Consider the following 26,330-nt stretch of genomic DNA (forward strand, 5'->3'; position numbering starts at 1 on the left):
TTAACCTCTCACCCCCCACTTTAACCTCAGTCTGATTTAACCTCTCACCCCCCACTTTAACCTCAGTCTGATTTAACCTCTGACCCCCCACCTTAACCCCACACAACTGAGCTGATCTTCCAGCGCCTTTTCATCTGTTTTGACATTTTTCTCAGGAAGCTTTTAGATTTGGGCAAAGCCAAACTGGAGACGATGTGCTCAGTTCAGGTGGGATTTAAGGGGTTAATAAAACAGAGGCTGAAAGATGTTTATGTTTCATTACAGTCATTGGTTGTTGTTTATTTTTTTTATTTTTTTTTCATGCTATGGGTCATTTTGAGTTGTGGCTCCTTTAACCTCTTGACCAACTGTTTTTCTCTTGTTCAGCTTTACCCAAATCTAAAAGCTTAGCCTCATTTGAAAGCTAAGACCTACAAAACTGATCTAAACTGATCTTTTCTGTTGCATTTTTTTATTTTTTTGTCATTTTTTTTTTTTTTGCTATTTTGACAAATGTTGCAGAAAATGTGCTCGGTTCAGGTGGAGGTCACGAGGTTAGAAATGACCTGGGATCTTCAGTCCACGGTGCCTCCGCAGCAGAGCCATGGAAGCCTGACCTGGGATCAGTATTATCTTCAGTAACGATGAACACCTGAACGATAATGATCATCTCACTCGCCGCCATCATCATCCAAACCCACAGAGCCTCGGTCGCCGTGGGCTAATTTCCCTCCATTGTTTCCATCCACACTCACAAACACAAGCTCATTCATCCCGGCCTATTGTGCATGTTTTAGTGTTATGTTTTCTCTCCCTCTCTCTCTCTCTCTCTCTCTCCCCCCTCTCTCCCCCTCTCTCTCTCATCCTTTCATCCAGTCTCTGTGTTCTGATCTGCTTTTATCTGCTCCTGCCTTCAAAGTGGGAGCACGTGTTTCTTTTTGCTTCACCACCTGTGGATCCCCTGTTGTTCCTGCACTTGTGAAGCATCAGCACAGTTCAGATTTTAAACCCCTGTGCACGGCAGGATTTATCACTAATGTAAATGTAAAGTAAATCCTCCGCCTCTGCTTTACCTCAGATTATTTATGATGTAGATTCTTGTGTTGCAGGATGAACGGATCCCAGAGACTGTCAGTGAAAACATGGACGGAGGAGGAGAGCGACCGCGCAGAAAGCACTCTGAGCAGGTAACAGCGGACCACAGGGACCACAGGGACCACAGAGGACAGAGACCACAGAGGACAGGGACCACAGAGGACAGGGACCACAGAGGACAGAGACCACAGGCAGGAAACACCAGGACACACAGGCTTTTCACAGCTCTGCTTCAGTTCAAAACGACACAAACTGCACTTTTCTGGACCGAGATGTCTGATGTATTTCCTGGGATCTGCTGGAGCCACTCCTCCAGTTTGGGGGTCACTGCCCCGAGTGCCCCAACGACCACGGGCACCACTGATGCCTTCACCCTCCAGGTTTTCTCCAGCTCTTCTCTGAGCCCCTGGTATTTCTCTAGTTTCTGATGTTGAAGTCTTGGTATTGCTATGTCGACCACAGCGGCTCCTCTGTTCTTTGTCCACCACCACAATGTCCGGTTGGTTCATTACCATCTGTCCGTCTGTATCTGGAAGTCCCACAGGATCTTGGCTCGGTCATTCTCCACCACCTTTGGAGGTGTTTCCCACTTTGACCTTGGGGTTTCCAGCCCAGACTCTGCACAGATGTTCCTGTACACGATACCAGCCACTTGGTTATGGCTCCATGTAAGCTTTCCCTGCAGCATCTTACACCTGCAGTTATGTTCTTACACCTGCAGTTATGTTCTTACACCTGCAGTTATGTTCTTACACCTGCAGTTATGTTCTTACACCTGCAGTTATGTTCTTACACCTGCAGTTATGTTCTTACACCTGCAGTTATGTTCTTACACCTGCAGTTATGTTCTTACACCTGCAGTTATGTTCTTACACCTGGGCTCTTGTCTGGTGTGGTAGATCTGGGCCTCTATTGCTCTGGTGCTCAAGGCTCCTGTGCAGCCATGATGAGCCTCTGTGCTGTCCTTTAGTCCTGCTCTGTCTAGCCATTGGTAGGATTTCTGAATATCCGCCACTTCAGTTATGTTTGGGTGGTACCTGCCGTGTAGGGGCCACTTCAGTTATGTTTCGGTAGTACCTGCCGTGTAGGGGCTTGTCCTCCCATGACGGGACCTCCAGCACCTCATCTTCTGTTCCCCATTGTCTGAGACATTCACTGAGCGTCATCTGTCGGAGCCTTGTCCTTGATGTACTTATGGATCTTGGATGTTTCATCCTGGATAGTGGCTCTCACACTCACTAGTCCTCGGCCTCCTTCCTTACGGCGAGCGTACAGTCTCAGGGTGCTGGATTTGGGGTGAACCCTCCGTGCATGGTTAGGAGCTTTCGCGTCTTAACATCTGTGGTCTGTATCTCATCCTTTGGCCAGCTTATTATTCCTGCAGGGTATCTGATTACTGGTAGGGCGTAGCTGTTTATTGCCCGGGACTTGTTCTTGCCATTGAGCTGCTTCTTAGGACCTGCCTTACTCGTTGGAGGTATTTGGCCGTAGCCGCTTTCCTTGTCACCTCTTCGAGGTTGCCATTTGCTTGTGGGATTCTGAGGTACTTGTAGCTGTCCTCAATGTCTGCTATTGTTCCTTCTGGGAGTGAGACCTTCTGTGTGGACGACCTTCCCTCTCTGAGTCACCATCCGACCACACTTCTCTAGTCCCAATGACATCCCAATGTCTGCACTGTATATCCGGGTGGTCTCTGTGGTCTCTATAATATATGTATATGTGTATATAATATATACACACATATATATAACACAGTGTTATTAATGTGTGAACTTCCAGGGGTCAGTCCGTTTGTGACGACACTTCCTCGGAGCTGCAGAGAATGGCCGCCATCGACAGGAGAGACAATTCCCCAAATTCCTTCGGAGGACGAGGCGCCTTGTCCAGGTGGGATTTCATCAAATCATCAAATCATCAAATCATCAAATCATCAAATCATCACAAACAGTTTTACAGCAGCAAGTCCAGAACGAGACATAGTTCAAACCACAGGCATGTTGGACCTGCTGAGTCCACAAAGATAGACTGAGAATTGGACCTAAGACCTTGTTGGTGCTTTATCAAACCAGACTGAGTCACTTTTCCATTGTTCTAAAATGACTTGGCCCGAACGAAACACAGGGATTGTAACACAAGACAAGATTAACAAATGACTAAGGGTGGAAGGTTTTCATCGTCATCGTCATCGTCATCGTCATCGTCATCGTCATTGTCATTGATGACAGGTTCTTGCTCTGCAGAAACACAAACACAGCATGAACATCAACACTGGACACAAAAACATACAGACACAGAAGGAGGAACACACTGAGGCTTTAACGTCCGTCACTGGAGGTCACAACGATCGCCGTCGGCCAGATGTTTCACCACGGTCTTCTTAAAGCAGTACTAAGTAACTTATTTACCTTAATAAATCCTTCCCGTAGTCCCTGTGGGGGTAATACAAGTGTTTATGGGATGATTGGAGGGTCTTTCTTCTCCCCCTGGAGTCTCTGGCCAGAAAACCATGTTTGCAACTTGACTGGCCCCGGTGCGGAGAAAGCAATACACACTAATGTAATCACGAAGAAGAAGCTAACATGCAAACGGGCAAAGCTAACTGCGGCTAACGTCACTTTAAACAGTATTTACAGCCAAGTTTGAGTGAAAAAAAATATTTCCGTTGTATAATTGGATGCACAGTTACCCTCTGTCCCTTCACCTTTCCTGTCAGCCTCGTATTTACTCTCCAAGACAATTAATACATTAAAAAATCGTAACTTGCTACTACACCTGCAGTTGCTCTTATGGCCTCTAGGGGGAAGAGTTACTTAGTACTGCTTTAAAAAGTCCAGGTGACTGTGGTTCTTATGGTGAGGGGGATCCTGTTCCAGATGTTCCTGTAGTGAGGTCTGGGTAAGGTTTGGTTTTGGTGGACCTGGTCTTACGCTCGGATGGGGAGCTGGGTCTTTGGGACCAGAGCAGACAGTGAGTCCCAGGCTCAGGGCAAAGTTCTGGAAGGTCAAAGCCCCAGACTGTGATAGAGCAGTGCATTCTGGGTCCAACCAGGAGCCTGTGGTGGATCTTAAAGCTCTGCTGTGCAGCATTACATCAGAAGTATCGGTGGTTTTGTTCAAATGAATGATACTGAACGCTCTGTGTGAGAAGTGCTTGGTTTTATTCCGCGGCTGCAGAATCGTGGGAATGGTGATGACGCTGAGAGACTGGGCCCATAAGAGTCTCCACGAGGAACACGAGCGCCCGGACTCCTTCCTGGAACGCTTCAGAGGCCCCGCCCACTCCGAGGCGCAGCAGGCCCCGCCCAGTCGCGTCAGCTGCAGCCGAGCGGGGTCGGACACCGGGGAGAGCAGGCCGAGGCGCAAGTATTTTCACTTCATTCTTCAATTTTGAGAAATTAATTTTTAATCAATTATCTGATTATTTGTCTAACTACAATCTCTTATCTCGTTTTCAATCGGGATTTAGACCATTTTTTCAACAACCTCTGCTCTACTTAAGTTCACCAATGATATTTTCACTGGCTTTGAAAACAATTTGCTCACTGGTGCACTATTTATTGACCTCTCCAAGGCATTTGATATGGTTGATCACTATCTTTTGTGAGACAAAAGGCAATTATTCTGATTTTCAAATTATAGATCGAGGTGTGCCTCAAGGTTCATCACTTGGTCCTCTTTTATTCTCAATTTTCATCAATGATCTCCCCCTCACCTGCACAGACTGCAATATTCAACTTTATGCCGACGATACTATTATTTACTGTTCGAAACCCAATATTATTGATATTCAGCACTCTCTTCAACATGACTTTGATACAGTACAACTTTGGTTTCAAGCTAACAAGTTACTAAATCCAAATCACACTCAATGGTATTCCAGGACAAAACTAAACATATAAAAGCTGGTGCACTTGATCTTGTTTTTCTGGACACAGCGCCAATCACACCAGTTGAGACGTATAAATATCTGGGTTTATGGCTTGACTCAAACCTTTCTTTTAACTCTCATACATTCTGTTGTTAATAAAATTGCATATCGTTTGAAAGTCCTTTACCAGTCAATTAATTGCTTTAGTTTCTCAGTGAGAAAAAGGATAGTCACTCAATTGCTGCTCCCTATTCTCGATTACTGCGATGTAGTCTATCAAAATACCACTGGCAATAATCTTCAGCCACTTAATATAATCTATAATAGTCTGTGCAGGTTCATTCTCCGTTGTCCCTTCAGAACTCATCATTGTTTGTTGTTTAAGCAACTCTCTTGGCTCACTCCATCCTTCAGACGCCAGTTTCATTGGTTATTATTTATATTCAAATGCATTAATCTGAGTTATCCTGATTATTTGAGACAATATTTAATGCCATTTAGTACTTGTTATAATTTAAAGGAGCTGGAAGCAAGTTCGCCATTTTATACTCACTACTGCCACCTCAGGCCATATGTGTAACTGCACCTTCTATATTAAGCTCGTGCATGACGGCAATTCGGGCCGAAGTGACACATTTTTGAGTGGATTTCAGAGGCAGTTGTGGTGAACAGGTCTGAGCTCATTCTACACATTAGGACATGGCTGGAACATGTAGGGGGAGGAAAATACTTCATTTTAACATTTTTAAACTCCTTATAGTCCCTTTAAGGCACGCAAATCAAATCTTTTTTGTTGTTCCTCGTATTCATGAAGAAATAGGAACATTTTCATTTAATTACAAAGCACCTTTCGATTGGAATAATCTTCCTGCCTCTATCCGCTCAATAACTTACTATCAAATGTATAAAAATGCACTTTTACAATATATACAAATAAACTGTAATTGCTTTTGAAATGTGTAGTTTACAGTATCCTGCTGTAACTGATTGTTTACTGTAGAGAGCTCTATGTGTGTGTGTGTGTGTGTGTGTGTCTGTTTGTTTGTGTGTCTTGGGATTTACTTGCATGTTTGTTTTGTTTTGTATGTTTTGGTTTTATGCCTGTACTGCTGTATCTGTCTCTGTGTTTTGCTTTCCTTGGTGATTTTTGAGGACCCTCTCGAAAACGAGATGATGCATCTCAAGAGGTTATCCTCGCAAATGAAATGAATAAATGAATAAATTCTCCTCTGGAACCTTCACTTCCTCTTTCTCTTCGTCTGCTTCTCTTTCTGTTTCAGGAAAAGAAGATGCCACGTCCTTGTCCTGAGCCCTTCAGACGACATGTATTACCACTGGCTCTGCGTGATCGGAGCGGCCGTGTTTTATAACTTCACCTTACTGGTCGTCAGGTCAGGTCATTATGAAAGCTTCTGTAGTGGTGGACTGAACACCTGGAGGAGGTTAGACTCCTGAAAGACCACACTGTGCTTCTCACCGGCCTGGAGACGGTTTGGAGACTCAAGCTGCTGCTGGTCACGGAGATGTCTTTGAGACGTCCCCTGGAGATGAGGCCAGTCTGCAGGAGGTCGTCTCCAGTGTGGTTTCCACATGGTCTTCGAGAGGTTCTGCACGGTCTACACCAGGGAGACCCCAAAGGCTATGTTCAGACTGCAAAGGTCGCTCATGTGACTCTCAAATGCGTCTGTGATCTCCGTCTGAACGAGGTGCGGCTCGAATGTGTCGGGCAGTAGAGGGCGCTGTGCTCTGCTGTTTGAGGAAGGAGGAAGGCCTGACATTGGCAACGTTTTTGGAGCTAATGGAGCGAGAAGAGAGTGTTTTGGACCAGAGCAGAGACGGCCACGTTTTTAAAGGAACAGGACACCATGTTTCCGTACTGAGATCTGTTCTTACCTGAGCTTAGACGAGTTCATGTGTACCTGTCTAGTCTTCACGCCTGTCCTCAGTTACGTAAGCATTTAGCCTCTCCTCCTCTATAGCTCCAAACCAGGTGGAGACAGAAGCTACCAAGCTCTTCCACGTTTCACTACAAAAATATGGTTATGTGAAGTGTTATGTTGTGGATTTTCTAAGTGGGTAAAAAGGGAACTATATTGTTTGGCGTAACAATACCAGTGGTTGGAAATCTGTGCAGTAACTTTACTGTGCGGACGCCAAACTACTCCTGGTTTTATTAAAGTATCATAAAAGATCAGAATCTGAATTGTGGTCAGTTCAGCCTCGGTCTGAACGAAGCCAAAGAGACTCCATACGACTCTTTAAGATCTCCTTGGTCTCCGAAGGGTCTCAGAGACATTGCAGGGACGTCACAGAAACGTCTCACAGGTTTAGGACAACAAATAGTGTTCACACAGACACCACACAGACACCACACAGAGACTCTGCTGAAATCTGCCTTATCTCCAGGAGACGTCTCAAAGACATCTCTGACTCTTCAGTCTTCATAACGTCTCCAGTGAGATCGGGCCTCACGTGTGACGTTTTCTTACTTACTTCATGAGCTTGTAGGATTATTGTAGTCACCGTTTTGCTCCTGGAAAGTTGTGAAACCTGCTTAGAATGAATGTAAAATTGTAAACGTTGAAATGAGTTAGGACGAGATCTCAGTTTGAACTTAACGTGCTCCCTCTCTCATGGTTTGTAAAGTGAACACGACCTTCATCACGTCTCCTAACGTCACCGCGTCCGCCTTGTTTCCTACTGCAGTTTTCGGCTCTGATATTCAGGAGATGTTCCTTTGGCTTCTGCTTCTCCAGGGCCTGTTTCGACGAGCTGCAGATGAGGAACGTCCTGGTTTGGCTGGTGCTCGACTACGTCTGTGACGGGATTTACATTCTGGACATCGCCGTGCGTCTCCACACGGGTGATTCTCCTCCACACGTGTAGTCTGTTTCAGAACGCAGACCCTGAGTCCCGTGGTTAAACTCCTCACTTCGTCCTGTAGGGTTCCTGGACCAGGGTTTGCTGGTGGAGGACTTGCGGCGCCTCAGACAGACCTACATGAGGACGGTTCAGTGTGGGCTGGACCTGAGCTCAGTGCTGCCCACGGAGCTGTTCTACCTGTGGGTGGGGACGGGCTACACCCCTCTGCTCAGGTACAGCCAGAGGATCGAACTCGCTGCTCTGATCTGGCTCTGGGGTCAGGATTCAGATGTTTCTCTGTCCAGGTTCAACCGTCTCCTCCGCCTCTCGCGCCTGTCGGAGTTCTTCGAGCGCACGGAGACTCGGACGGGATCCCCCAACGCCTTCCGCATCTGCAAACTGGTGCTGTACATCCTGGTCATCATCCACTGGAACGCCTGCGTCTACTACAGCTTCTCCAAAGCCCTGGGTCTGGGCTCGGACTCCTGGGTCTATCCCAACGCCTCCGAGCCCGAGTTCCAACACCTGAGCCGCAAATACATCTACTGCCTGTACTGGTCCACGCTCACCCTCACCACCATCGGGGAGACGCCGCCCCCGGTCAGGGACGAGGAGTACCTGTTCCTCATCTTCGACTTTCTGGTGGGTGGAGATCATAGAAGAGGTCAGGGCTGTCTTCATCTGCTGCTGCGACATGTGGTTGTCCCTTATTTGGATTCTCTCCAACGACAGATGAAGCCGTCACAGAAAACAAGCACGTTGAGTTCATAGTTCCATTAGCCCAGTCACCTGGGTCTCCGACAGAAGCCGGGTCTCTAACAGGCCGGGTCTCCGACAGGGGCCGGGTGTCTGACAGGGGCCGGATCTCCGACAGGGGCCGGGTCTCCGACAGAGGCCGGCTCTCCGACAGGGGCCGGGTTCGACAAATTAAAGCCGGTCCCTAAAACAGGCCGGGGCTTTTATTAGAAACTATAGCTGTAGAAATATTCCCCATGTTAGGAATTTGTCTCATACTGGTGTAAATGAAAACTCACGTGCAGGAAGTAACAAACTGAACCCGGGCCGAGGGGGACGCTGCGGAGGAGCTGATCCCAGCGTAACTTTGACACAGATTTAGCCACTTTTCAAACCTCCTGTGACGATATTTGGATGTAAATGTTTATGACCCTCCGGGGTTTTAATAAAGTCTCCATCGCGTCTTCAAAGCACGTCCAGCTGCTCCGTGTGCAGGTCAGTCCCACGCCTCAAAATAACTCCTCCCATCAGCGCGAGCGTCTCGTCTTCTCTCGGGTCAGTCTCATGATCGATCACAAACACAAACGCTCCGTCTAAACTCGCCTTTTACACAAGATAACAACAAATAATCCGGTCCGCGGTAAAAACGAAACAGAAACCTGCAGTGACACTGATGTCAAAGCTCCGCTAACAGCAACGAAACACTTCCTGTTGTCCCGACAAAATAAAAGGCGTCAATGTTCCAGCCGCTGGGAGAGGGTTTGAAATGTTAATTAATAAGTGAACCTAATGTATTAGTTCAAATGGACACAAATCTCGTTTTTCTTCATTTTCCTGGTCGTCCGTTTTGCTCAAATAGAAATAAAGGCCTGTCTCTGATTGTGGCCTGGTTTCAATAAAGGCCTGGTCCTCCATGTGCTCCCGGCCTGTATTAGAGACTTTACTGTAAGTGTGTGGAGAGTCGACTCTACAGCCTTCAGTTAAAGGAACAGGCCACAGTTCCTCCGCACTGAGATCTGTTCTTACCTGAGCTTAGACGAGTTGATCCGTACCTGTCTGGACCTTTTACTTTGCTAAGATCAGCCCAGTGTTTGCTCGTCCTCTGTAGACGTCGTATCTCCATGGTAACGTGACTCTCCTGCACGTCTCCCTCTCAGGTGGGCGTCCTCATCTTCGCCTCCATCGTGGGGAACGTGGGCTCCATGATCTCCAACATGAACGCCACCAAAGCCTCGTTCCAGAGCCGCGTGGACGGACTGAAGCACTACATGCGCTTCAGGCACGTGAGCAAACCCCTGGAGCAGCGCGTGATTCGCTGGTTCGACTACCTCTGGACCAATCAGAAGACCGTGGACGAGCAGGAAGTGCTGAGGAGCCTGCCCTGCAAACTGAGGGCCGAGATCGCCATCAACGTGCACCTGGACACGCTCAAGAAGGTCAGAGCGGAGCACTCGAGAGGCTCACATGGTTAGGGACAGGTTTGGTGTCCACGCTGTGGCGCTGGACGCTGTGGTCCAAATATGGTCATTTCCTTTCTGGGGGCGGAGCTAAAGACAACACTTTAGGATGTGTTTTCTCAAATGAGCTTTTCTTTACACTCTGGCACCAACATCTCACCTTAAGCTGCTCTGACTCCAAACTTGTTCAGTCCAGGACCAGACCTGGAGACAAAAAATTAGAAAATGGTCCCAAGTAATGGAGATGACAACATCCAAAACAATCCTGGAATCAGTGAAATCATTAAACACTGGGTTTTGTTGTTTCCAGGTGAAAATGTTTTAAGTCTAAATTGGCCCCAAAAACATTGTCTTTCTAACAATGTTCTAATTATTAGAACTATTAGAATCTAATAGCTTCATCTTCTTTCTTCACCTCTTCATCGAGCACAGTTTCTTCAGCTCGGCTTTACCCAAATCTAAAAGCTTCTGGACTGGAGGTCACAGCCTGTCACTTTCAAAAGGAAAATATATTTACCAATGTATTATTATAAATACATTGTAATGTATTGTAATACATTATTTTCTCCATGCATTTTCCAACATATTATATGTTGTAAATACATGGAATTATACATTGATGATACATATATTATACAATATATTATATATTCATGTCATTATATTGTAATGTATTGCAAAATATACAAATGATTGCCACTTTCCATATATTACAATATAATAAACATAAATATATAATATATAATATATATAAAAAAAAAAAAACAGTGGCTAAGAAGCGTATGTGTATGTATATATATATATGTATATATGGTTGTATGTATGTAGGTACGTATATGTGTGTCTGCTTGTCTATTCTGTGTTTGTTTCCCTCATCCTCCTTCTCTGCTCTCCAAATCATATAATTATTATCCCCCCTTTCTCCTTTTAATTTATCTATCAAAAATATTATTATTAATACTTATTTTCAATTAATTTAGTTTTATTATTATTATCTTATTATTTTCTAATTATTTATTATTATTATTTTTTGTTACTTTTACTCTTTATTTTTTATTTTTATTTTTTATTTTTGTCCTTTCTTGCTCAAGCGCCAGCCTCTGACACCCACCATGACAATTCCCATAATTATTATTACTAAAACTCACGCACACACACACGCACGCACGCACGCACGCACGCACGCACGCACACACACACGCACGCACGCACGCACGCACGCACGCACGCACACACGCACGCACGCACGCACGCACGCACGCACGCACGCACACACACACACACACACACACACACACTCACCACACTCTCTGTCCAAGGGGAAAACAAAGAAAAATATCTATACAATGAAAGCAAACACGTGTCCACTCTTGTTGTCTTTGTCTCCCCACCCATCAATGTATGCACACCCCCCTCCCTCAACTGCCGTCTCGTTTTACCCTGTTTAACAGAGCCGTTTAGCTCTGCTGTCTCTCTTTGTACTTGTGCAAAAACTCAAAAAACAAAACAAAACATAAATATATAATATATTTGTTTATATATCCCAGAATATATATAACTTTATATTTATAAATATCCACCATCATATATTTCAAGTTATATAGGAAAATGTGTTGGTTATGTTTGTAAAGATATAGTGCCCTATATTTGGTAAATGTACTTTACATAGATGGAAAATGATATGTTGTGATATATGAGCAATATATATATATATATAAATGCAAACATGTGTGTGGTAATTAACACAGACTAATGGGTATTTATCAAAAGCCAACTTTATTTTCTGTTAATCAGATAAAAGACAAATCAAGAGGATGTAGAGGAAGATTAGTGCAAACTTTAAACTCAACTTCCTTCAACAAAACATCATTTAAAGCCATAACAAACTTTTGCGCCTCACCTGGTGCCTTAGCTCACAAATTCACAAATTTATCTATATATATATATATATATATATATATATATATATATATATATATATATATATATATATTATCTATTATCTATTATAGAAAACGCAATCTCAATGGCCGCCGCCTGGGCGCCGCCATGTTTATTTCCCATACCGACTTTGAAGCTAAGCAGGGAAGTGCCTGGTTAGGACTGGGATGGGAGACCTTTTGGGAACACCAGGAAACCTGGCGACAGTACTGAGTTTGTGCGTGGTTGGTGGTGGGGGCTGATGTGCGCATAATTGTTCAGCAACTTTGAGCGTCTGGAAAAGCGCTATATAAGACTAATGCTTTATTACTATTATTATTATTATTACATCCGCGGCCGGCCCCCACGTGATGGTCCCACCAGCCGCGGGCATTGACCACGGGTCCATATGGACCGCGGTGCTGCTGTCCGAGGACAACCCGCCGTCACAACAACGCGAGTGCACGAGATCTGACTGCCGTGCGTGTGCACGCATCCAAACAGGGCGGTGTGTGCGTGTGTGTGCGCGCGTGTGTGCGTGTGTGTATGTATGTGTGCGCATCCTAACAGGGCCATGTGTGTCATCGTCACTCACCGCTAACCTGCAGATGCTCCGCACAGGTACAGGTACATCCTCCAAAACACATCTGCGCGTCTTTGTTTAAGTCTCTCCTGCAGTGACCGAGGCTGTGGTTCATTATACATCCAGGCCGTATTCCGTCTCTAAAGCTTTGTCTCCGAAAAACAGTACACGCAAAACATTTCCCAAAAGCCTCTAATCAAACGCGCTGCTCCGACTGATTTATCCTCCGTGTGAGTAAAAGCGAAAATGAAACTACAACTTCACGAGCGCATGGCCTGCACTGTGTAGTTTTTTTTTTTTTCTTTGCTGCTGTACCATTTGTTTTCTATTTTGCTTTCACGTATTGTGAGCCCAGAGGTACATTTTATTCTAAAGCAGCTTTGAACGCATTGCCAATTTTATTGTAAAGTTATAAATACTGTCTAATAACGATCATTAGGCTATTTCATTTCAAAACCAACTCATTATTTTTTTGATTGTGCACTACCGTGATGGACCAAACCACGGGTCCTGCACCGTGAACCAAACCGTTAAAGCTGAACCCCTAATATTTATCCATAATTATTCCACTGTCTCTTGAATTCTATTCCCTGAGTTTAGCGAACATATTGTTGTTGTAGTTTATAAGAAAAGAGTACGGGTGCATCAAACACTCCAATTGCAGTTTGTTTGAAATTATTTTTAGCATTCATTATTTTAAACATTTGTAGTGGCCATAGTTTTTGGAATGGGTTGGGAACCACTGGTCTACAGCTGAACTGTGTGACGGGTTGGACATTTTCTTTGTAATCACTCATAATCTCAGAATATCAAATGTGCAGACTAGCTGAGCTCAGCTAGTATACATATATATATATATATATATATATATATATATATATATATATATATATATATATATATATATATATATATATATCATACGCATATATTGTCTATGCTTATTGGAAAATATAAATACTAAATATCATATATGATAATATATTGAAAAAATATAATGCATGATATTTTCCAATATACTGCAGTATATTTTTGTTTTGTAAGGGATTGGCCAGTGTAATGCCTCATCTGAAAGCTAAGACCCACAAGACTGAGGTCTTTTCGTTTTATTTTTTGTGCTTTTTTTGTAAGTATTTTGTTGCTTTTTCAAAACCTTTTGTTTGCTGCTTGTTGTTTTTCCGCTTTTTTCCGAGGACCTTTTAGATTTGGGTAAAGTCGAACTGGAGGAAATGTACTTGGTTAAGGCGGGAGTTAAGAGGCTGATCTGAAATATTTCCAAGCACCCCCTGATACTTCCTCGAGTACCCCCAAGGGTCCCCGTGCCCCTGGTTGGGAAGCACTCAGGGGTTTAATGATCTTTGTTATTTGTAATATTATTTCTAATATTCCTAACCGGACTTATTGAGCTGAGAACTATGTTTCCTTCTTGTTACATGTGTGTCATTAATGTACTTTAGTGTTGGGCCTTAATAACGTTGTTTTGCTTTAGGTGCGGATCTTCCAGGACTGTGAGTCTGGTCTGCTGGTGGAGCTGGTGTTGAAACTGCGCCCTCAAGTGTTCAGTCCAGGGGATTACATCTGCAGAAAGGCCAGTAGCAACAATAATGTTTACAGTATATTTAAACAAACAAACAAACAAACAAACAAACAAACAAACAGGGAGAGAGAAGAAGAGAAAGAAGAAAGCAACAAAATGGTGGCAAAAGGCCGTCCCGCCTTTGCTCTGCCCGATCCCGTCAGACCTGAAGCTCAGCAGGAAGAGTCAGTTTGATGAGAGACCGTTTGGGAAACACCAGGAAGCCTCATGTAGTGAGTGGTGGTGGTCGGAGGGGCAGCTGTGGCTTCAACAGCAGCTTTCCACCACTGAGTATGGAGTGAATGGATAATGCCGACAGTGCGGCGCTTTGAGAAACCTGGTCATACAGGCTTGTAAAGTGCAATGCAAGTGTAAGGCACCATTACTATAAACCTCTTAACTCCCGCCTGAACCTGAGCATTTTCTCCAGTTCAGCTTTACCCAAATCCCGTAGGCCAGTGTAACGCCTCATTTGAAAGCTAAGATCTACAAAACTCATCGAGATGGATCTTTTTCCTCACGTCAGATTTTTTTCCATCTTTCTTTGGGTGGTTTTCAACTCATTTTTGTAATTTTTTTGTGAAATGGTAAATTTTTGTCACTTTTTGTCACATGTTCATCATTTTTTCATTATTTTTTTGTCAATTTTTTCTCATTTTTTTCTCATTTTTTTCTCATTTTTTGGTAATTTTTTTGTTAAGTTTTTGTTAATTTTTTGTCCATTTTTTGTCAATTTTTTGTTAATTTTTTGTCACTTTTTTGTCACTTTTTTGTCACTTTTTTGTCAATTTTTTGTCCGTTTTTTGTCACATTATTTGTCACATTTTCATCATTGTTTTTGTCTCAGTTTTGTTGCTATTTTCACAGCTTTTTTCCAGAAGCTTTTGGATTGGGGTAAAGCCAAACTGGAGAAAATGTGCTCGGTTCAGGTGGGAGTTAAGGGGTTAAAACCGCAGAAATCATGTAAATGCAACGAACATGTCACGACTCGTCAAACTTTAACCCCTTAACTCCCACCTGAACCGAGCACATTTTCTCCAGTTTGGCTTTACCCCAATCCAAAAGCTTCTGGAAAAAAGCTGTGAAAATAGCAACAAAACTGAGACGAAAACAATGATGGAAATGTGACAAAAAAGTGAGAAAACATTGATAAAAAAGTGACGAAAAATTGATGAAAAAGTGGCAAAAATGTCACAAAAAATTGACAAAAATGTGACAAAAAATGTGACAAAAAATGACAAAAATGTGATAAAAAAATGGACGAAAAAATGACAAAAATGTGACAAAAACTGATAAAAAATCGAAGAAAAAATTGACAAAAATGTGACAAAAAATGATACAAAATTGAAGAAAAAATGACAAAAATGTGACAAAAAATGTGACAAAAAAGTGGCAAAAAATTGATGAAAAAGTAGCAAAAATGTCACAAAAATGTCACAAGAAATTAACAAAAAATGACAAAAATGTGACAAAAACTGATAAAAAATCGAAGAAAAAATTGACAAAAATATGACAAAAAATGATACAAAATTGAAGAAAAAATGACAAAAAATGACAAAAATGTGACAAAAAAAGTGACAAAAAAGTGAGAAAACATTGTCAAAAAAGTGGCAAAAAATTGATGAAAAAGTAGCAAAAATGTCACAAAAATGTCACAAGAAATTGACAAAAAAATGACAAAAAAATGACGAAAAAATGTGACAAAAAATGTGACAAAAAATGACAAAAATGTCACAAGAAATGTGACAAAAAAGTGAGAAAACATTGACAAAAAAGTGGCAAAAAATTGATGAAAAAGTAGCAAAAATGTCACAAGAAATTGACAAAAAATGACCAAAAATATGACAAAAATTTGATAAAAATTTGACAAAAAAATGACCAAATTGTAACAAAAAAATGACCAAAATGTGATAAAAAATTGACGAAAAAGATCCTCTCGGTTCAGGCGGGAGTTAAGAGGTTAAGAAAGAGACTTTTTGATGCACAAATGATCAATAAAAGCGTGTTTTTCTTCTTGCTCTGCGATGCAAACAGTCTTGATCTAATATTTGTTTGTTTATCTTATATTTTCCATTGTCCACACAGAGACATGAATAATGAGACGGTTTAGTCTTTACCTGTGTCTTGTCCGGCCTCAGGGAGACGTGGGGAAGGAGATGTACATCATCAAAGATGGCCGCCTGGCGGTGGTGGGCGACGACGGCGTTTCTCAGTTCGCCGTCCTGACCGCGGGCAGCTGCTTCGGCGAGATCAGCATCCTCAACATCAGCGGCAGCAAGATGGGAAACCGGCGCACGGCCAACATCCGCAGCCTGGGCTACTCCGACCTCTTCTGCCTGTCCAAGAACGACCTGACGGGGGCGCTGCAGGAGTTCCCCGAGGCCCGCGCACAGCTGGAGCGCAGGGGGCGGGACATCCTGAGGAAGGAGGGGCTTCTGGAGGAAGTGAGCGTGTCGGCCGGAGAGGAGCTGGAGGAGAAGGTGGACAAGATGGAGGCCGGGCTGGACCGACTTCAGGTGAGGAGGAGGAGGAGGAGAGGAGGAGGAGCAGGAGGAGGAGAGGAGGAGGAGGAGAGGAGGAGGGGAGGAGGAGGAGAGGAGGAGGAGGAGGGGGAGAGGAGGAGGAGAGGAGGAGGAGGAGGAGAGGAGGAGGAGGAGGAGAGGAGGAGGAGGAGGAGAGGAGGGGGAGAGGAGGAGGGGAGGAGGAGGAGAGGAGGAGGAGCAGGAGGAGGAGAGGAGGAGGGGGAGAGGAGGAGGAGGAGAGGAGGAGCAGGAGGAGAGGAGGAGGAGGGGAGGAGCAGGATGAGGAGAGGAGGAGGGGGAGGGGAGGAGGAGGGGGAGAGGAGGAGGAGGAGGAGGAGGGGGAGAGGAGGAGGAGAGGAGGGGGAGGAGAGGAGGAGGAGGAAGAGGAGGGGAGGAAGAGGAGGGGAGGAGGAGGAGGGGAGGAGGAGGGGAGGAAGAGGAGGAGGAGGAGAGGAGGAGGAGGAGAGGAGGAGGAAGAGGAGGAAGAGGAGGAGAGGAGAGGAGGAAGAGGAGGAGAGGAGGAGGAGAAGAGGAGGGGGAGGGGAGGAGGAGGAGAAGAGGAGGGGAGGAGGAGAGGAGGAGGGGAGGAGGAGGAGGAGAGGAGGAGGAGGAGGAGGAGGAGGGGGAAGAGGAGGAGGGGGAGGGGAGGAGGAGGAGAAGAGGAGGGGAGGAGGAGAGGAGGAGGGGAGGAGGAGGAGAAGAGGAGGAGGAGGAGAGGAGGAGGAGGAGGAGAGGAGGGGAGGAGGAGAGGAGGAGGAGAGGAGGAGGAGGGGGAGGAGGAGGAGAGGAGGAGGAGGAGAGGAGGGGAGGAGGAGAGGAGGAGGAGAGGAGGAGGAGGGGGAGGAGGAGGAGAGGAGGAGGAGGAAGAGGAGGGGAGGAGGAGGAGAGGAGGAGGAGGAAGAGGAGGGGAGGAGGAGGAGAGGAGGAGGAGAGGAGGAGGAGGAGAGGAGGAGGAGGGGAGGAGGAGGAGAGGAGGAGGAGAGGAGGAGGAGGAGGAGGAGAGGAGGAGGAGGAGGAGGAGGAGAGGAGGAGGAGAGGAGGAGGAGGAGAGGAGGAGGAGAGGAGGAGGAGGAGAGGAGGAGGAGAGGAGGAGGAGGAGAGGAGGGGAGGAGGAGGAGAGGAGGAGGAGGAGAAGAGGAGGAGGGGGGAAGAGGAGGAGGAGGAGAGGAGGGGAGGAGGAGGGGGAGGAGGAGGAGAGGAGGAGGAGGAGAGGAGGAGGAGGAGGAAGAGGAGGGGAGGAGGAGGAGAGGAGGAGGAGGAAGAGGAGGGGAGGAGGAGGAGAGGAGGAGGAGAGGAGGAGGAGGAGAGGAGGAGGAGGGGAGGAGGAGGAGAGGAGGAGGAGAGGAGGAAGAGGAGGAAGAGGAGGAGAGGAGGAGGGGAGGAGGAGAGGAGGAAGAGGAGGAAGAGGAGGAGAGGAGGAGGGGAGGAGGAGAGGAGGAAGAGGAGGAAGAGGAGGAGAGGAGGAGGAGAAGAGGAGGAGGGGGGAAGAGGAGGAGGAGGAGAGGAGGGGAGGAGGAGAGGAGGAGGAGAGGAGGAGGAGGAGGAGAGGAGGAGGAGGAGAGGAGGAGGAGAGGAGGAAGAGGAGGAAGAGGAGGAGAGGAGGAGGGGAGGAGGAGAGGAGGAAGAGGAGGAAGAGGAGGAGAGGAGGAGGAGGAGAGGAGGAAGAGGAGGAGAGGAGGAGGAGGGGAGGAGGAGGAGGAGGAGAAGAGGAGGAGGAGGGGAGGAGGAGAGGAGGAGGAGAGGAGGAAGAGGAGGAAGAGGAGGAGAGGAGAGGAGGAGGAGAGGGAGGAGGAGGAGAGGAGGAGGGGAGGAGGAGAGGAGGAGGGGAGGAGGAGGGGAGGAGGAGAGGAGGAGGGGAGGAGGAGAGGAGGAGGGGAGGAGGAGGAGGAGAAGAGGAGGGGAGGAGGAGAGGAGGAGGAGGGGAGGAGGGGAGGAGGAGAGGAGGAGGAGGAGGAGAGGAGGAGGGGAGGAGGAGGGGAGGAGGAGGAGGAGAAGAGGAGGGGAGGAGGAGAGGAGGAGGAGAGGAGGAGAGGAGGAGAGGAGGAGGGGAGGAGGAGAGGAGGAGGGGAGGAGGAGGGGAGGAGGAGGAGGAGAAGAGGAGGAGGAGGGGAGGAGGAGAGGAGGAGGAGGAGGAGGAGGAGGAGGAGAGGAGGAGAGGAGGAGGAGGAGAAGAGGAGGAGGAGGGGTGGAGGAGAGGAGGAGGGGAGGAGGAGGAGGGGAGGAGGAGGGGAGGAGGAGGAGGAGGAGAGGAGGAGGGGAGGAGGAGGGGAGGAGGAGAGGAGAAGGGGGAGGAGGAGAGGAGGAGGAGGAGAAGAGGAGGAGGAGGGGGAGAAGAGGAGGAGGAGGAGGAGGGGAGGAGGGGGAGGAGGAGGAGAGGAGGAGGAGGAGGAGGAGGAGAAGAGGAGGAGGAGGAGGAGGAGGAGGAGAAGAGGAGGAGGGGGGAAGAGGAGGAGGAGGAGAGGAGGAGGAGGGAGAGGAGGAGGAGGAGGAGGAGGGAGAGGAGGAGGAGGAGGAGGAGGAGGAGGAGGAGAAGAGGAGGGGGGAAGTGGAGGAGGAGGAGAGGAGGGGAGGAGGAGAGGAGAGGAGGGGAGGAGGAGGGGGAGGAGAGGAGGAGGAGCAGGAGGTCAATGCAGCTCCACAGAAACACTGAGCACTGGATAAAAAGTTGAAATCGAGGACGTGGATATTATGTGTGTGTGTGTGTGTGTGTGTGTGTGTGTGTGTGTGTGTGTGTGTGTGTGTGTGTGTGTGTGTGTGTGTGTGTGTGTGTGTGTGTGTGTGTGTGTGTGTGTGTGTTTCCTCAGACGTGTTTGGCGCGGCTCCAGGGCGAGTTCTCCTCATCACAGATGCGTCTGAAGCAAAGACTGACGGCTCTGGAGACGGGACTGACCACAGCGGTGACCGGCAGCGGCTTCCTGTCGGAGAGCAGCGACAACATCCAGCTGTGAGGCCCGGGGAGGAGAGACAACATCCAGCTGTGAGGCCCGGAGAGGAGAGACAACATCCAGCTGTGAGGCCCGGAGAGGAGAGACAACATCCAGCTGTGAGGCCCGGAGAGGAGAGACAACATCCAGCTGTGAGGCCCGGAGAGGAGAGACAACATCCAGCTGTGAGGCCCGGAGAGGAGAGACAACATCCAGCTGTGAGGCCCGGAGAGCAGAGACAACATCCAGCTGTGAGGCCCGGGGGGGAGAGACAACATCCAGCTGTGAGGCCCGGAGAGAAGAGACAACATCCAGCTGTGAGGCCCGGAGAGGAGAGACAACATCCAGCTGTGAGGCCCGGAGAGCAGCGACAACATCCAGCTGTGAGACCCGGAGAGGAGAGACAACATCCAGCTGTGAGGCCCGGAGAGGAGAGACAACATCCAGCTGTGAGGCCCGGAGAGGAGAGACAACATCCAGCTGTGAGGCCCGGAGAGCAGAGACAACATCCAGCTGTGAGGCCCAGAGAGAAGAGACAACATCCAGCTGTGAGGCCCGGAGAGAAGAGACAACATCCAGCTGTGAGGCCCAGAGAAAAGAGACAACATCCAGCTGTGAGGCCCGGAGAGAAGAGACAACATCCAGCTGTGAGGCCCAGAGAGAAGAGACAACATCCAGCTGTGAGGCCCGGAGAGCAGAGACAACATCCAGCTGTGAGGCCCAGAGAAAAGAGACAACATCCAGCTGTGAGGCCCGGAGAGAAGAGACAACATCCAGCTGTGAGGCCCAGAGAGAAGAGACAACATCCAGCTGTGAGGCCCGGAGAGCAGAGACAACATCCAGCTGTGAGGCCCAGAGAGAAGAGACAACATCCAGCTGTGAGGCCTGGAGAGAAGAGACAACATCCAGCTGTGAGGCCCAGAGAGGAGCGACAACATCCAGCTGTGAGGCCCGGAGAGCAGCGACAACATCCAGCTGTGAGGCCCAGAGAGCAGCGACAACATCCAGCTGTGAGGCCCGGAGAGGAGAGACAACATCCAGCTGTGAGGCCCGGGGAGGAGAGACAACATCCAGCTGTGAGGCCCGGAGAGCAGAGACAACATCCAGCTGTGAGGCCCGGAGAGCAGCGACAACATCCAGCTGTGAGGCCCAGAGAGGAGAGACAACATCCAGCTGTGAGGCCCGGAGAGCAGCGACAACATCCAGCTGTGAGGCCCAGAGAGGAGAGACAACATCCAGCTGTGAGGCCCAGAGAGGAGAGACAACATCCAGCTGTGCGGCCCAGAGAGGAGAGACAACATCCAGCTGTGACGCCCGGAGAGGAGAGACAACATCCAGCTGTGAGGCCCGGAGAGCAGAGACAACATCCAGCTGTGAGGCCCAGAGAGAAGAGACAACATCCAGCTGTGAGGCCCGGAGAGAAGAGACAACATCCAGCTGTGAGGCCTGGAGAGGAGAGACAACATCCAGCTGTGAGGCCCGGAGAGGAGAGACAACATCCAGCTGTGAGGCCCGGAGAGGAGAGACAACATCCAGCTGTGAGGCCTGGAGAGGAGAGACAACATCCAGCTGTGAGGCCCGGAGAGAAGAGACAACATCAATCCTTATTAGACAATGCCAATTTCATCAATAACACCAAAACATTTATTAGGGATTTTTTCCGTATAATTGAAAGCACATCAAATCCTCAAATTGTCTGGGAGTATTTCAAATGTGTTTTTAGAGGAGAGAAAGATTTAAATGAAAAACTTGATAGTGAGCAAAATTACTCACCTGAACTCTCCTTAGTAATTAAACAAAAACACGACGAACTGGAACAACTTCATTGCGAGCGTGCTGTCGGACTCATTAAAAGATCACGGGCTGTGTGGATGGAACATGGGGAGAAATGCGCAGCACATTTCTTAAGATTACAGCAAGATCCTCCAAGACGCCGCCGCTCCTGCACTAAAAAAGTTCATCTCTCTGGACTCTGAAGCAACAGCTCCAACCACTAGATCTGCAGTGCGAGGCCAATGCAGGATCACGAAACCAAAGACAGCGTTTGGAAACTCTGCTTTTTCTCGTGCGGCCGCTCGTCAGTGGAATAAGTTCCTACAGAGCTGAAAACAAGCACAAACTCTTACACGTTCTCACGCCTGGCAAAGAAATGGCTCTTGTCAAATCAAACTTGCCCCCACATGTGACGGATGTGTGTATATGTGTGTGTTTTATCTGATGGTTGTGTATGTGAAGATTTGCTTTTACTCTTATGAACTTGGTCAATGTAACTGCCATTATCCATGTATGCAGGATGTTTTTATGTATTTTACTATAACGTCAGCCCAGGGACTACAGGAGGAAATTAGCACATGAGCTATAACCTGGTACAGCATCTCTCCCCTTGAGGTTCATGTACACTGTCCCCGTTTTTTTCTAAATACAGTAAATAAACTAAACTAAACTAAAAGAAAACATAACGTGCCTGACAAATTCAAATGGATCAAGAAATTCTAAGTGAAGAGGTGTAATATATTACTTACTTTACTTTTTCTCACAGGAACATAATTATGCTGCCGATACTGATCACTTTTTTCCCCACTCAAATGATTATAAACTAACAACACAACAAAAACAAAGCTGTGAAGGTGATCTAACCGAAGATGAAGTACATGAGTCCATAAAGTCCTTTTCTTTTGGTAAAAAATCTTCTAGTCCATCTAGTCCGCTAGGGACTAGACGGAATCCCGATAGAAGTATACTCAACATTTTTTGAGGAAACCACTTCAAGCATCTTTTAACTCTGCATTCACGAGCGGTTTATTATCTGAATCACAAAAGCAAGGTGTCATATCACTGCTGCTGAAACAGAACTCTGATGGTCAATACAAAGACCCTCCTTTTATGGAGAACTGGAGATCTCTGACGTTACTTTGCTGTGACACTCGCATTCCAGTGTTAATGTTGACAACATATTTTAATTTAGTTTTAGTCTTTTGACTAAAATGTCATTAAATTTTAGTCGAGATTTAGTCAAAAAAATCTTTTCAATTTTAGTCTAGTTTTAGTCGACTAAATTTAAGACTAATTGAGTGGACTTTGCATTGATAATATTCATTCTAATCATGTTTAATGTTGTTCCTCTGCTTCATGTTTCTGCTCCACATGAACAAAGCTCAGAGCTGAACCTTTAACAGAGAATTTACATGATCTGAGGCTCTTTCAGACGCTCAATACAAGTTTGGATGATTTTAGTCTCTCCTTTTCATTTTTATTTAGTTTGATTTTAGTCGACTAAAACATCTGGACATTTTAGTCACAGTTTTAGTCTCATGAGAAACGTTTAATTTAGTTTTGGACCAATTTTAGTCACAAAAACATCACTTTGACTAAAATTAAGACTAAATATTTTAGTCGACGAAATTAACACTGTCGCATTCTTGCCAAATGTATTGCTCTACGATTCAGAAAGGTCATTGGATGTATTATTAAACAAGAACAAGCTGGATTTATTAAAGGAAGGTTTATTGGAGAAAACATTTGACAGGTCATCGACATCATAGAAGATTATAAAACACGACAGAAAGCAGGAATTCTATTTATTTCAGATTTAGAAAAGGCATTTGATAGAATAAAGTGGAAGTTTATGTACAGCACACTTAAGTTTTTTGATTTCGGAGAAAATATCTTAAAGCAGTACTAAGTAACTCTTCCCCCTAGAGGCCATAAGCGCAACTGCAGGTGTCGTAGAAAGTTACGATTTTTAATTGTCTTGGAGAGCAAATACGACACTGACAGGAAAGGTGAAGGGAGAGAGGGTTACTGTGCATTCAATTATACAATGGAAACAATTTTTTTCACTCAAACTTGGCTGTAAATATTGTTTAAAGTGACGTTAGCCCGCAGTTAGCTTTGCCCGTTAGCCTGTTAGCTTCTTCTTCGTGATTACATTAGTGTGTATTGCTTTCTCCGCACCGGGGGTCAAGTTGCAAACATGGTTTTCTGGTCAGAGACACCAGGGGGCGATGAAAGACCCTCCAATCATCCCATAAACACTTGTATCACCCCCACAGGGACTACGGGGAGGGTTTATTAAGGTAAACACGTTACTTAGTACTGCTTTAAGATGGGTTCAAACTTTCTATAATCAACCTACTAGTAAAATGAACAGATTTTTATCAGGAAACTTTACAATATCTAGAGGCGTCAGGCAGGGATGTCCGTTGTCTCCTTATCTATTCCTTTTATGTATCGAAATTTTGGCATCAGAATAAGAAATAATGCATTAACAAAAGGTCTGAAATCACACAACACAGATATAAAATTCACAATGTCAAGTCTTTTAGCTCTAGCTGTGCATTTCCCAGACTTGAAGAGGACGGGTTGTCGACTGGATTAAAAACTGGATTCCACTCGGACCATTTTAATTCTCACTTTTATTTCCGGTTGGGGTCAGGGGAAAAACCTTTAACAAAAAGGTAAACCCAGTGTAAGTTAACCAAATAGACAGTCCTTTTACAGAAAATCCATAGGCAGCAAAGCATGCAGGTTAGTATTTAGGCAATGTATTTACCATTTGTTTTTATGTAAATCACCTCCTTTGAATTCTTAAGGTTTATATTTTAACTTTTGTACCAGTGATTTTAACTGTTTACATTCTAGATTACATTTATTTCACAAGTATTTCAAACAAATGCACAATTAGCTTTAAGTTGTATTTATGCACATATTTTAACCCAATAGTTAAGCTTACTTTTAATATTTACAGTTTAAACATTGAGAAAGTGACTGTACTAAACACAATGAAACCATATATACAAACATCTTATTAGGCTTTAAATGTGCAGCGGTGCAAGTCTCGTTTACCAACAAGCAGCAGTGGGGAAAAGCTCCAGTGTAAAGATCACAGCGTGATCTAGTGCTTACCAGCCGTCTGTCCAGTGTTTTTAGAACCCGATCCTGCACAGCAATGTTTTTAGAGAGTTTGTGTCTTCGTTGGCGCTTTGAATGTCCTGCTTCTGCTGCCGTGGTGACCTGTCTGCTCCCCAGCGCACAACGACAATAGGACGCGCGCCCCTTTTAAATCAGTCCGGGAGCACCTCGTTGATTAGTGAATTGGTTCCACCTGCGTGCCGGTGGGGAAGGCGGGGCAACGTCAGGTCGACGAAACACACAGTAGGTGTGTTTAAGATGAGCGAGGTGCTGCAGGCGGCTGCAGGCGAGCGGTGCATGCCGGTCAGAATCGCTCTGACGCCACCTGTGCGACGGTGCCCGTGTTCTCGTGAGACCGAGGCGGCTGGAGCGCCTTGGGGCGGCGAGCGAAGTTGCTTTTCTCCGCCTCGCTCTGCTGGCTGAAATACAAAAGCCAAAGGGATTGTGGGAAATGAAGTGCCGTAAACACGTTTGCTGACAGAGACTGACAGATGATTGATCTGAGTTGTGTTTAGATCAGAGACGTGTTGCCCTGACGCTCCGCAGCTCCTGCCTCATCTTTTCTCATCACCAAGATCTACTTAGATCTGCAGAAATGCTTCAGAGTCTTCATATTTGACAGAAAGTGCCGTGTGTTCAACATATGGCCTACATTTAAATAAGCATAAGTTTATTATTCTAATCCTAAACTGTCAGAGGAGAGTCTGTTATTTTAGCTGTAGCCTAGTGTTGGGGCGATTTGTCTGGTGTGTGGGAGAAGCAGAAATGTGTTCACAAACTTTTAAAATAGTTTGATTCCCAAACTTTCTAACAAACACGAGACGCTGCGTGATCTGAGGCTCCTCTCTGTTCTCGCTGAGATGTGTCTGCCTTGATTAGAGGCGCCTTTCTCCGCCCTCTGACGCCACCGCCTGGTCTCGTCTGGAATCGAGGCGAGGCGCACTTCATCTTAAACACACTGGCTGTTTCTCAATGTCCAGGATCCTCGGCGTCTCGACCACTTCGGGCGTCATTCGCGTCATCACGGCGCCGCCAAGTGGTTCCATTTCACCTGGACCACTCGCCCCCTCGCAGCTCCACTCCTCCGTTTGGCTCATTTACGAAGGATACAGCAGTGGATCCTCCGCTGCCTCGGAGAGCTGAAATTACCCATGATGCACTGCAGCATAGTTTCTTTTTTCTTTTCTCGCAAAACTTTATTAGTTTGAACTCACTTTAAAAAAAGTTGTGTTCCACATAAACAGTTTCCTGGCCTCTGTTATTCATAAAACAGTTGTTTTAATGAGCATAGATGGACTCGTGACCTGACGCAGCCGCTCCAGGGGCCGTTCCATTTGAGCTCAGAGGCGGCGGAGAGAGGACACTCTGGAGGGGCCGCCACCGAGGACGTCAACGAAGTGGCCGAACGGAGGACGGATCCTCGCAATTGAGAAACAGCCAGTGTATGCGGATGATGTTACTTTTTTTTTGCCACCAGAGGATAAGACACTGAATGAACTGATAAATATATCAGGACTAAAACCAAACTTTGAAAAATGTGCAATCATGAGATTAGGAAATATTTCAGATACAAATTTTCATATAAAATGTTCAGCGCCAGTAAACTGGATTAATGCTGATGTTCGAGTTTTGGGCATCCACATTTGTGGAAATATTAAAGATACGTTTGAATGATGAAAAAAGAATGAAAAAGGTTGAAACTTTATTGTTGCCTTGGAGAGGAACTTCTTTAACCATGATCGGCAAAGTGACATTGATCGAGTCCTTGGTAATTCCACAGTTTGTACATTTATTGATTACTCTTCCTTCACCAGAAAAATCTTTTTTTAAACATTTCGAGCAAAATGTTTTTTAATTCATTTGGAACGACAAACCCGATAAGATAAAAAGACAATATAT

At 46.1% G+C, this 26,330-nt stretch overlaps 2 protein-coding genes across 2 annotated transcripts in view; one reads left to right on the top strand and one right to left on the bottom strand.

The window, feature by feature from the left end:
* The window catches only part of LOC306963518 (polyunsaturated fatty acid lipoxygenase ALOX15B-like), a gene marked incomplete at both ends in the record, with an annotated part of 52,400 nt that overhangs the window by 7,675 nt on the left and 18,395 nt on the right, over positions 1–26,330 (bottom strand). The window lies entirely within an intron of this gene.
* LOC306963447 (cyclic nucleotide-gated cation channel-like) lies at positions 1,090–24,610 on the top strand (the record flags this gene model as incomplete). The annotated part of the gene is made up of 13 exons (XM_079557014.1): positions 1,090–1,166; positions 2,854–2,961; positions 4,248–4,436; positions 6,222–6,332; positions 7,698–7,804; positions 7,886–8,036; positions 8,109–8,445; positions 9,696–9,974; positions 13,988–14,090; positions 16,217–16,590; positions 19,401–19,540; positions 19,605–20,728; positions 24,549–24,610. 13 exons carry the CDS (start codon positions 1,090–1,092, stop codon positions 24,608–24,610), a joined length of 3,162 nt encoding a protein of 1,053 aa, XP_079413140.1.

This window comes from Gobius niger, assembly GCF_951799975.1.
Source record: "Gobius niger genome assembly, chromosome: 5".
In the NCBI taxonomy this organism is placed as follows: domain Eukaryota; kingdom Metazoa; phylum Chordata; class Actinopteri; order Gobiiformes; family Gobiidae; genus Gobius; species Gobius niger.